General features: G+C 33.6%; 1 protein-coding gene across 6 annotated transcripts in view; it reads right to left on the bottom strand.

Annotated features, from left to right (window-relative positions):
* Positions 1-13,901, bottom strand: part of ZC3H13 (zinc finger CCCH-type containing 13) — a 95,998-nt gene that overhangs the window by 59,478 nt on the left and 22,619 nt on the right. For all 6 annotated transcript variants that reach the window (XM_058548187.1, XM_058548189.1, XM_058548190.1 and 3 more), the window contains exon 5: positions 6,893-7,001. In XM_058548187.1, coding sequence (XP_058404170.1) covers positions 6,893-7,001 — 109 coding nt within the window. The remainder of the gene's footprint in view (positions 1-6,892; positions 7,002-13,901) is intronic.

Here is a 13,901-nt window from a genome sequence, read left to right as displayed (position 1 = left end):
TCTAAGAAATAAGAAGTTGGCTTTCAGTCTTTAATTCCAGCCACCCAACCAAGGTGGGTAGGCCTGAGCAGTTAAAATATATGTCAAAGTCAATGAACTACAGCTAATATATTTTGCTTAGAGGAAAAGCTCTCAAGTCTTTACTCAGAAACTACTTATTCTTATTTTATGCATATTACAATCAAAAGTAAGACATTTTCCTAGCCTAGAAGAGATGGGCTACCGCAGGCACACTGCAACTGATATTCTCCTGACAAAAAAAGAAAAATTGGAAAGCACAAAACATAAGATGGAACTCAAAGATAAAAGTCTAAAACCATTTAATAAATTTAGAAAATGTCTCCCATATCTTACACCTTAAGGTTATCACTACAATTGCCTTATAAAAACTGATCCATATAGATAATTCTAAGTCATCAGGAAAATATTAAAAATAATTAGACTGGTACATTTGACAAGGCAGAGTTTTTAAGAATATATAACAAAAATACATGCAATACATAAGAAAAGACTGCCATTCTTTACATAAAAAGAATTCTTACTAATTAAAAAAAGAAGGGGTAAAGGACATGAGTAGGCAATTCACAAAAAGAAAGAAATGCAAATGATATATAAATATGCCTTTTTCATGTATTAAAGAGCCTTTTTTTTCCTAATTATAATATTACGCATCAGCAAAGGTACAGATAAAATGCAAGTTCATTCTCTGGTGGTAGCAATGTAAACTAATACATCTATCCTGGAAAATAATTTGGCAATATGAGTAAAAGCCTAAAGAACATTCATACCCTTTAATATAACAATTTTACTTACAGTAATCTATTACATGCAAATAATCATAGACATATAAAAAGTATATGCATAAGGATTAAAGACTATATAGATATATGAATACTTCCTTTTGTCTTTAATGTATACATTCTCACCGTCAAATTCTTAATTCTTAAGTACACAGAGTAAAATATGAAATTCCCCTTACGTTCCTCCCACTGCCATCCTTAACTACAGTGTTTACACTGTTAAATAGTTTAGTGTTGTATGCATAAACATAAGCCTTAATATTTATACTCTTAATAACGGGACTAAAACTACAATCTTGCCCTATAGAAAGATCTTTCCATGTCATACATAGAGGTCAACTACCTTCATTTTAACACCTGCACAGCATTTCATGATATGAACATACCACAATTTATTTAACCAGTTTCCTTCTGACAGATATTTAGTTTGTTTTCAATATTTTGCTGTTATACACAAGACTTCAATGAATATTTTGATACCTACCTTGGTTCACATGTGCAAGTATTTCTTTAGGACAGATTTCTCATACTAGATTTGCTGGATCAAAGATAAGTATAATTTTTATTTTTAGTATTGCCAAACTGCACTCCACAGCTTTACCAACGTAAACTCCCACTTGATAATATTAGTATTTTTCATTTCTGCCAATCTGATGGATGAAAAATGCTATGTCTTTATTTTCGTTGGCATTCTCCTGCAGTAAGCCTGAGCATTTACTGGCCATTTCTATTTCCTCTATGAATTACCTACCCAATTTTGGGATTTTTTTGCCCATTTTTCAACTGGACTATCTTTTTCTTATATTATTTGTGGAAGCTCATTACAGTCACGTGCTGCATAATGACATTTCATTTCAACAACGAACTGCATATATGACAGTGGTCCTATAAGATTAGTACCATTAGCCTACGTGTGTAGTAGGCTATACCATCTAGGCTTATATCAGTACAATCTATGATGTTCCCACAATGATGAAATTGCCTAATGACGCATTTCTCAGAACACGTCCCCATTGTTAAGTGACGTGTGACTATATAGGTGCATAGTGTTTTTACTATATGCTTACATGTTACACATGTCAAATATTTCTATTTTTAACTTCTGTGTTTAGTTTTACAGAAAATTTAAATCTTTATGTAATCAAATCTTTTATGGCTTCTGGGCTTTATGGCTTATTATAGGAGGATGTAGCAACCTTCAAGGTTCATACATCGTCTCTTCTACTGCAATGATACTTTTTGCTTTTTATGTTACTGCATTGGTCCTTATGGTAAACAAATAAGAGAAGTTCAAGGAACCAAACAGAAAACACAGACTTGGGGGTGGGGGACTGAAATACAGGAAGCAACTAGATAATGACAAGTTTTATAGGTACTATAAGAATTTGTACTTGATCCTGAAGGCAATGGGAAATCAGAGAATTTTAAACAGGGGAATGAAATGAACCAATTTATCCCTTCAAAAGCTCACTCTGCAACTCACAGAATGAGAGAAGATATTTGCAATACATATATCTGATAAAGATCTTATATCCAGAATATATAAAGAATTCTCAACAATTAAAAAATAGATAACACAATAGGAGAATAGGCAAAAGTCTGGAATAGCCAGTTTTCAAAACAGGTTATACAATGGTCAACAAACGTGAAAAAGTCCTCAACTTCATTAGTCATTAGGGCAATGCACACTAAAACAGTTAGATACCACTACACACCTCCAGGATGGTTAAGATGAAAAAGGTAAAAAATATCACATGGATAATGACAACCATTTTTGACTTGACATTATCTACTAAAGATGAACATATGCAAACTCCATGACCCAGTATCTTACTCCCAGGCATAAACTCAAGAGAAATGGATACATAGTTACCAAAAGATATGATTAAGAATAGTAATAGCACCTTATTCATAACAGCCCCAAATTGGAAATCACTCAATTGTTTATCAAGAGCAGAATGGATAAATTATGGTATATTCATACAATGAAATACTTTATAGCAATAAGAATTAACTACAAGTATGGACAACAAATAATATGGTTTAATCTCACAAATATATTGTAAGCAAAAGAAGCTAAAAACAAAAAGAGTACTTGCTATAGATTCCATTTACACAGAAGTCAAAAACAGACAAAATAATCAATGGTGGTAGAAATCAGACAGTAGTTACATTTTGGAGACGGGTTGGGAGGTAGCGACTGGAAAGGGAACACAAGGCGGCTTATAGGATACTGGCAATTTTCTACTTATTGATTTGGGTGCTGGTTATACAAGGCTGCTCTGTTTGTGAAAATTCCATGAGTTGCACACATGAATCGTGCACTCTTCTGAATGTATATTATACTTTAGTAAAAAAATATTTTTAAACATTATTCTGGCTTTCAAGTGGGAAATGAATTAGGAGACAAGACTAACCTCAAGGCAGGAGGTTATTTTGGTAAAATACATTTATAGGCAATAAATAAATATCTTAAGAACTAGAATACGAGTAGTAATTTAGAGAAATAGGTGGTTCTAAAAGACATTCAGTAGGAAGAAATGTCAGAACTCTATATATATCTATCTTAACATATGGAACTCAGATGGAGATATCCAGTTGGTAGACGCCTCAATTGAGAGCTCCAGATATTTGAGTCATTGATACATAGATGTTAATGATGCCCTGAGAGAGCATGATTTTATCCGGAAGGAAAAATTAAAAGTGAGAAAAGGATAAGCTTGGCAAGGAGAAAACAAACAAAAGTCCTAGAAGCTGCTTCTAGAGACAAGTAGTTCTCAAAGAGTGGTCTGAGGATTCCTGGGGGTCCCCGAGACAATTTCGAAAGTTCCAGAAGATCACAAATAGTTCTGTAATACTACACTATTTGCCTGGTTTACTCATTCTCTCCTGAGTATAGTGCAGTTTCCTAGAAGTCACACGATATGTGATATCACTAACAGATTGAATGTAGAAGCAGATACGAAAATCAGATATCTTCTATTAAGCCAGGTATTAAGAGGATTTGCAGAAACATGTAAAACATCGCCACTTCCTCACAATTTTTATTTTTGCTTTCCAAAGCACAGTCATTTTCCATAAAAGTGTATGTTGGGATATTTATTATTGCCATTGTCAAATGAATAAATATTTTAAAAATTTCTCAGATTCAATTTCTAAGATGGTAATTACTGACACAGATAATCTGCAAAGACAAAAGCTCTTTGGGGTCCTTAAAAAGAGTGAAAAGTATTCTGAGACCAAAAAGTTTGAGAATACTAATAAAGACCAATTTCTACTGACCCAACTTAAAATTGCTATTCACTTTAGATTGAAAGTGCAGAAGCTAAGTCTACTAAACCAGTTCAGTCTCACTTCCTGGGGTTTGAGGTGAGTGACTAACTCCATGCTTCAATATCCTTCAGACAGACACTTTTAAACCACAGAGATACACAAAGATCAAAATCTGTGAGTTTCAATCAAGAGAAAACATAAGAAATAGCCATGTGAGTATTTTATACGTAGAACTACTATAAAAGCCATACAGGGCCGGCCCGTGGCTTAGCGGTTAAGTACGTGCGCTCCGCTACTGGCAGCCCAGGTTCGGAACCCCGGGCGCGCACTGACGCACCACTTCTCCAGCCACGCTGAGGCCGCGTCCCACATACAGCAACTAGAAGGATGTGCAACTATGACATACAACTATCTACTGGGGCTTTGGGGGAAAAAAAAAGGAGGAGGATTGGCAATAGATGTTAGCTCAGAGCCGGTCTTCCTCAGCAAAAAGAGGAGGATTAGCACGGATGTTAGCTCAGGGCTGATATTCCTCACCAAAAAAAAAAAAAAAAAGCCATTTACTCACCTTCTAAAAGAATTTCATACATAAAAGGCTCTTGTAGTAAAATCACTTGAGTTTTTTTAAAGATGACAGTTTAGAGCAAAGACTTGGAAATCAACATTTAAGGGGCAGATAGAATACAAGGAGCCTTTATGTAAGACCAAAGGGCTTGAACAAGAAGACAGAAAACCTGCAGAGTGATAGATGGAAGCCAAGGGGAAAGTGTTTCAAGAAGACAGAGGCTCTCAGATGTGTCATATGCTGCAGAAAGGTTACAGTGGACGGAGACAAGTATGTCTCCATTTAGTTAGCAAAGAGGAGGTTATTAGTGACCTTGAAGAGCAGTTTTAATGATGACATGGATCAGAAGACTGAAGAAGTATGAGGTGAAAAAGTAGAGATGGCAAGGTATAGAACTCTTTCAAGAATTTACTTGTGAAGTAGGGATAAGCAGGGTGATGGCTAAAAGTAATAAGGGAGAAGAGAAAATGCGTCAAGATGGATGTTAAAGATATAAAGAGAACGTATAATAAATGAATAAGGTTGCAGAGGTGGGAGGAAATCAGATCCAGAATACAGGGGAATATAACCTTATACAGCAGGAGGCAGGCCTCTTACACAGAACAAGAGGGAAGTAAAAAAGTTTAGGTATAAATAAAAGACTGGTTTGTAGGTGTGGTGGGAAGAAGTTGAGGGAGTTTGTAGATAAAGAGTTCCATCATCTCTGTGAGTAAGTAACAAGCAGGAGAAATGAAGGCATTGGAGATTTTAAGGAGAGGGTTTGAAACAGCTCCTATGAAGACAAGGAGAGAACTGACTTAGGCTTTTCTGAATCTTTTAAATTTTCAATAATTGCAATGCATTATTGTAATAGGAACAGAGAAATTTTTACTTTTGAAGATAAGAAGTATCCAATATATTTCAGAATATATTTTTTCCAAAAATACTTAAAATGGAAAGAAAGAATGTTGGGTGTGTTAAGAGGTAATCCCTTAGTATGTAAGGAAAAGTTAGCTATCCAATCTTGAACAGTAAAGGTGTGTCATATTTTATTTCAATATATTAACTAATTAATTAACTACAATAGGACATTATAGCTGCCTTTACTGTCTTGTAGGAGGTATTAAATTGGCTTATAAAATCCCAATGAACTAATCATAGGGAAGTTTCCTATTCGTTCTTAGAAGCAACTTTTTAACAGACAACACTGTCCAAAGATGGAATGGATTTCCTTAAAAAGTACTGATGTTCAAATTACTGCAGAAGCATTTAGAGTACTTTTCAAGTATTAGTCTATGTGTCTTAAGAGATTGTTCTTAAATACAGTAGTAAATATTTTGGGCTTCAGGCTCCTGGCTGTCTCAAGTACTTAACTCATCCATGGTAGTTCAAAAGCAACCACAGAAAATATGTAACCAAATGGGCATGGTTGTGTCCCAATAAAACTTTATTTGCAAAAACAAGTGCCTGGCTCAGAAGCTAGAATTTTCTAACCCCTGGTCTAAGTTTTCAGCTTACTGCTGAGGAAGTGGCTTACATTCTTAAACTCTTTAGTTTTGTCATCTATAAGTAGAGTAAAAAAGCTAATGAATTACTGAGGTCATTATATGACTTACATTAAAATGCCCAGCATATCCAATGCATTCAACAAACGTTGAGTTCCCTTTCTCTGTATTTGGTAGTGTAAGGCTATAGTGCTCGGCTTCCAGAAGTGAAGAAGAGAGAACATTCATGGTGTGGAAAATAAATGCTTATTTGTTAAGACAAGACTCAAAGATGATTTTGCTAATTTTTCATGAAGAAATCCCAGGTCTCAATTATCATCTGATTAAGATTTCTTCTGAAAGATGAAAGTCAACAATTTCTTGGAAATAATTTTCCCAGGTCTTTAAGATTTAAAAAATCTCATCTTTAATATTTTATGTAAAACAAACATAAATTTAGATTTAATTTTTTTAACCTTGGTATTGAAGAATTTAAAAGTTTTACAAATGTAACAAAATTCCAAAGGACTGTGATGCTGCATAATAAAGTTTTAGGGGGGAAAGAGAACGGGGAAATTGAAAAACACAGTGCAAACAGCTTTCTCTGCCTTTGTTCTGCTACTATATGCCATTTTCTGCATTATAACTCAATAAGGTAAAAACAAGGCAATAAGATGATTCTGAAACAATAGGGAGATCACAGTTGAGACAAGTGTTTTGAAGCCCACAAAAAGTCTACAAAGTGAATAATAAATAAATTGACTATATAAACAAAGATTTTTGAAACTCACCATCTCTATTAGTTTCCCATTCTACATTTTCTTCTTCACTTTCTGGAGTTCTCTCCTTAGTGATTTTTATGTCTTCCTTTTCCCTATGTCTCCCTCTTGAAGAGTCTTTCTAAAAAGTACATACATACATACAGATTACTATATTTTTAAAAACCATATGAAGTAGTTACTGTAATACAGAATATTTCTAACTTCATTCACCTTTGTTTCACTAAAGAATCAGTTTTGCAAATAATTACTTATCGACGAATGAGAGGAAGTGACAAGCTCTAGTGTAGCACCACAATGAAAACACTATACTCTATTTTCCTAAAGAACAGCAACTTAGTAAATGTAAGGAGTGACTAAGATTTTAAAATACAGAACGCAAATCTAATACTTTAATAAGCATTTGAAAGTATACTACATACTAAGTTTCTATGTGAAAATCACAGGGGAAAAGACAGTTTAAAATGGATAAAATGTAACAGAAGGATTTATGACTACTAAAAAATGACTAAAAAAGGGCTGCACCATTCACAGCAGACTCTCAAAAATAATTGCTGATCTACGACTTGCCGTACACTAACGTAAGAGCATTTTCCTACATACCTAAAGATAAATCCAAACTCATTTAATAATTTTATAAATGCTTTTAAAAGAGATTTTCCCTATGTTGATGAAACCAAAATAGTAGCTAAAATAGAACATTAGTCCTTATATTGCAGCTAAAAAACAGAAGGTTTTACATTTTACTCCAGGTGTAACAGCAGCCTTTAGACAAAACAATAGTAATTCAGCTTATAAAATTTAATAAGTATCCAATTACATAACATAAAGACTCCAAATCACATTTTACTAAGTGGTAAGAAACTAAAGTAACCAGTGTCATATAACTGTTATTTACCCATCACAGTGTTTCACTTAACACTCTAAATCCTGACTATGAAGGACTAACACACAAGAACAATAAGTGCTGGAAGTTCTTTCTGGGCATTACTAGACATAAAATTTGGCTGCTTAAACCATAAATGAATTTCTCTGTGAAGTCTTCTTTTTAAAGAATTCTAGTATATATTATAACTGGCCCTAAATTTTACATATTTAGGTATGCAGTCCTGTTGTAAGCATTACTTGCTAAATGGCATATATGGTTGCTAGTAGGACAACAGAGGCTGACAAAAATCATTAAAAGATATACAAGAGTAGAACCAGCTATGGAAAAACGGTAAAAGGCCAAAAAAAAAAGAAATGAGCTTCTATTTATACGTAAGACAAAAGGAAAAAAGGAACACAATTTTTATTCTGAAAATATATTCTGTCAAGTATCAATGAAGAACTATTGCATATCCCATGCAACTTCTGAATGTTCTACGGATTAAACCCACTATAAATATACATTAGTACATATTGTATCAAAAATTTTTATAGGAAGTTATCCCCAAATTATGGAATAATATATTCTGTGTTTTCTGTCTTATTAAAGTATTATGTAATATCCAACTACAAGTTAAGTTGAAAAAGTTTTCAGAGCAGTAGTGCTGGTACTCCAAAATAAACAAAATAATCTGCAAATTGGTAACAGAATATTTTTAACAGATTTAGAATCAGAAACGTAATAATTTCATTAATAATTTATGTAAATATTTCATATTTACCCTACATATTAAAGTGATATAAATTTTGAGTTGCCTACTATTTTTCAATACGACTCTGATACTGTCCCCAGAGATCATACATAACTTCTACTATTAAGTACTACAGACTGAATGCAGGCTTCAATATGTGGCGAAATTTCAGGGTAGGAGATATGTTTCCTTCTAAAACTTTGTCACTATCCTGCCTCAAATCATAATATAGGAAATTATTTTGATAACACTTATTAAGAAGGCTCAGGTAATTTTTAAAAATGTCATATTTCCTCATTTTATCCACTTTAACAGTGTATAACTTGTTTAGGCATGTTATTCCTTTGTCAAATAAAGTTATTTCCCCTTTTTCTTATCACATTCAAATGAATAGGGTCTGATATTACTTGTCACACGAAGTACAGAATGGTCTGTTCTTTGACCTTTCTGTATTTCTTGAACAGAATGGACTGTCATCTTACTTCTCTGAAATTCAAACATATTAGTTAAAGTGCAGACATCTGATCACTTTATGATGTATTCTAAATTAGTTATCCTGGAACATGTACATGTTGAAATACTTGTTAAATTACCATAATATTTTAGCCAGTACCTCTGGGACAAGATATTTTAAAAATTCAGAATTTTTTTGGATTTCAAAATATATTAAGGTACACTGACAGCAGAGTCTGGAGCAGCAACCTGTGATCAAACATACTAACATTTCTGCAGCACAACATGTGAATTCACCAATTGCATAAAAACTATAACTAGCTTCATGTCAATTAAGATCAAGTTTTGCTGCCAAATAAGTCTATGCCTAACTTAGGAAAAATGCGTGGTTTTAAAAGTTTCTTACATTTCAGAAATGCAACAAACAATTGTGGACTTTTACTTTAAATTACTTTCATTTTATTTCTACTTTATCTTATATTCATATTCATTTCTTAAACATTATACATATGGGAAGATTATATTCACTATGAATTTTTTTTTTGATAGTAAGGAAGCATCACCAAGAATTTGATCTAAAAAGAAGTATTGAGGCTAAAAGAGTTGAAAACTAGTATTATAATAACTAGATCAGCAACTAGAATAATAAAGTGTTCGAGATCTTTGTAAGCAATATAATCCAAACTTTCACCCCTTGTAGAAAATTTCTTCTTAAATACTGCATGGCTATAGAAGTCTTCTGTTAGAAGAATTTCAGGAAAAAAATTTACTCCCAAGGTCTCCACTGATAGCTCTTCACTGTTGCACCCCCTTTGGCCCCATTTTCAGACAGTTCTAATTATTAGAAAATTCTTTCTTACAATGATCACAACTTTCTTATACCTCTCCAGAATTTCTACTGATTGGAAGTAGTTCTGACGCCTGGAATCGTGCAAAACAAATCTAATACTTCTTCCACATGATAACCCTGTAAATATTTGAACACTGTTACTAAATCTCTTCACTATTCTCTTATGCCAGGCCAAAGACACTGTACACATTGATCACACATTAACATTTCATGACTTTCACACCTCTCATCACTGTCATCTTCTCTGGGCAAACTAATTTGACAGTGTGCTTCAGTAAAACATAATAACTAAAGTTAACCTAGTCCTGCCAGAGCAGCTACTTCTCCTGGTGTAGAACTGAAATCACACTACTATCAATGATGTCTACCTTGGTTTTTGAAGGAAGGAGTTTAAAAAAGAAACTATAATCTTCTAAACTATATAAATTTAGACTACAATCTCACATAAAATGAAGTCTAGAAATAGGGTAAACTTCAGGGCGGGATGATTTAGTAACATGCTGAAATCATTAGACATCGAATTTTCTTGTTGTTTTTTTCCTTTCTCACTGATCTGCTATTCCTAATGTTGACTTCACATTAAGGCATATTTTCTTTTACCATAATAACAAGCAATCCAGGTTTCCTCAGTGTGCCTCTCTCCAACCACAAAATAAGAATTCTTTTCTTCAGTCTGAGTAGGCCAATTTCACTCACACAGCCACATCTGAACCAATAATTGATATCAAGGTAATGGCCAGAGGCTAAATGATTTAGGCCTGGTTCCTGAATCAATTGAATCAGCAAGGAGAATGAGATTATCATGACTAGATTAGACTAATCAGGGCCCAGCAATGAACCTGGGGTCAATTCTCCAAACCACAATGTTACTACAAAAAGAAAAAACGAAGGAATGAATTCTGGGGAGCTAAAAACAATTTACTCTACACTTTTGGTACTATACTTCACCTTCTCAAAGTAAATGCCACACTTCTGACAACTGCATAGGCCATAACAGACTTTCCAAACTAGTAACCATCTTCTCTGTTCACCTTTACTATTCACATTTCAGACCCTCCTTCTAAGGTCATTTTCCATCTTCCATATGTATATCCTTTTAGGCATTCTCTAGTGAAGGTCTCCTGGTAGTCAACACTCTCAATTTTATCTGAAAACTTCTTTATTATATCCTCATTCTTGAAAAACAGTTTTGCTAGGTAAATAACAATGGGTTGACAGATATCTCAGCACTCTGAAAATATTATTCCACTGTCTTTTGGTTTCCATTGTTGTTACAAATGTCATTCTGTTGCTCTTTTAGAGGAAGATTTGCCTTTTTTCTCCAGGTTTCTAAAATTTTCTCTATGCCTCTAGTGTTTTGCAATTTCAAGATAATATTCTACTTGATATGTATTGTGCTTTCCGTATCTGTAGATTTATGTTTCATCAATTATAGAAAATTCTTGGCCTCTATTTCTTTGAATGCTGCCCTTTCCACATTCTACTTATTCCTAGGATTCCAATTAGATGTACACTAGATTTTCTTAGTATTTCTCCCACATTTCTGAGCATCTTCAATATTTTCTGTAACCTTGTCTTTACATGCTGCATTCTGAATAAATTCTTCAGTTCCATCTTCCAATTTACCAATTCTCTCTTCACAGATGAGCCAAGGCTTAGTCTCTGACCAGCTCTAATACTTGGAGAAGGCTCAATGTCACCACAGCTTTCATATTTGCTGCTCAATTCTTAGATTCAATTTTCTGTTTTTGTTTCTTTGTTTTTGCTAATGTTTTGTGTAAACAGCAATGCATTAAAAATGTGTTTGTTGTTGCTTATCCAGGATCTAGTTTTATTGTAGTAGGAGTACCCTCAGAGTACACAGTCCATAATAATGCTGAAAGAGGAAGATTAATACTTCCTTTGCAATCATACCAAACTCTGCCTATTGTTTAAAGTATAGTCAACTAGTTCCACTTCGACTTATCCACACCTATTGTCAGGTCAAGCCACTCTATGCCACACTAGTGCAACTGACATTTTGTGCCTAAGATCAAGTCTATCAACGTGAGTTTCTGCTTGGTTAATGACTGAGACAAGTATTAATATGTGTTAAATGCATTAGATGAGATAAAAGAAGATGGGAAGGGAAAAAATCTATGTCAACTACCTCTTCCATTTATACTATATAATCTCATCTCTTACACCTGATTTCCTTAAATCTTTCCAAAATGACTTGAAGGAACTTTCTTTGAGAGTAACAGATAAAAATTATCTCAGAACATTTAGTCAAAGAATGACTCAATTACTTATATACCAACAAAGTTCTCCCCTTTTACCAATATTCATTTTAGAATATTTATATAAATTTGTCCATTACTAGCCTAAAGCTGTTATCATTCATAATAATAATTCCCTACTACACTGAGAATATAATATCAAGTTTTTAAACATTCAATTTTTATACAAAGTGTATGTTTTTCTTCCCTTTTATTTTTAAAGACTAATGATTCCAAATCCTATTGCTCTAAAAGTATACTTAGTTTCACAAAACACTAACATTATCAGCAAATTCCTGAATTTTCTTTCAGCAGCTCTAGAATTAATGTTAATCCACATTTTTCTTTTCTGTCATTTACTACCACGTATTATATCAAAGCTATTAACAATTTTAAAAGCTATTATTATTATTATTTTTTAATTTATTTTTTTCTCCCCAAAGCCCCAGTAGATAGTTGTATGTCATAGCTGCACATCCTTTTAGTTGCTGTATGTGGGACTCGGCCTCAGGATGGACGGAGAAGTGGTGCCTCGGTGCGCGCCCGGGATCCGAACCCGGGCCACCAGCATCGGAGCGCGTGCACTTAACCACCAAGCCACGTGGCCGGCCCAAAAGCTATTATTAATTTTAAAAAGATTATGACTCTCACTTTAATGTTTTTGAATCTTTTCAATGGACACTTCTGATTAAGGCTGAAAACTTTAAATAATAAACAGCAATGGTTCATTGTTGTTTTTTGGCCTGAACATTAGCCCAACAACTTAGCTCAGTCTATAGCTTTTAGAATACATATAATCTGACATTTTGAAATTGTAAAATTATTCACAGACGTGCAATTTCAGATCCTCTGAATATTACAGAAACAGATACGGTAAAGAAATTTAGGTCTATACTTAGGAAACTGTAGTTTATTTTGCTTATACTGTATTTAAGAAAAATCTCACAATAGGGTTATCAGAGATTTTCTTTCAGGAAGTGGTCACAAAAATTATATTAGCTTGTCTTAGAATAAGCAGAGCCACAAATAAATAAATAAGACTAGAAACTTCAAAAACATTCAACGGATAACAACATTCAAGTCATCTCTAAACACTGCATTAAAAAATTACAATGAAGAAAGAACAGTTATTAGTAACTCTGTACACAATGATACAGCAATGAAGAGCAGAAACTATAGGAGATGGGGAGAGAACTAGACAGAAACACACTACTAACAAAATATTTTAAAAAGACATTCTCAAACCAAGATAGATCAAGTAGACAGATATTAAAAATATAGAAGATCAAAACAACAGATATTTTAAATATACTTTAGAACCTGAAAACCAAAACATAGAAAATACACCTTCTGTTCAAGCATACAGGGAAAATTCAGAGACACTGATGACATTGTAGGCCACAAAGAAATCTCATCAAATTAAAAAAAAATAGAGATATAAAGAGCAATAACAGAGAAGTAATTTTTTTTCCCTGAGGAAGATTCGCCCTGAGCTAACATCCATGCCAATCTTCCTCTATTTTTTACTATGTGGACTGCCAGCACAGCATGGGGAACTGAACCCGGGCCACTGAAGCTCAACGTGCTGAACTTAACCACGAGGCCACAGGGGCTGGCCCAAGAAGTAATTTTTTTTAATCAAAAGAACACACACATACAAACAAACAAAAGACTCTTCAATCTGAAAATTTTAAAACACGCCATTAAACAATTATTGGATCATTGGTGAAATTCAAACCAAAAGAGAATTTCCTGAAAATAATGATAAACACACGACATATGAGACCCACGGAATTCAGCTAACGCAGTTATCAGAAAAGTTTACAGCACCAAATATTAAC

The sequence above is a fragment of the Diceros bicornis genome, chromosome 9, assembly GCF_020826845.1.
Source record: "Diceros bicornis minor isolate mBicDic1 chromosome 9, mDicBic1.mat.cur, whole genome shotgun sequence".
NCBI lineage: Eukaryota > Metazoa > Chordata > Mammalia > Perissodactyla > Rhinocerotidae > Diceros > Diceros bicornis.
Note: the sequence above shows the minus strand (reverse complement) of the source record. Positions and strands in the feature narration are given on the sequence as shown.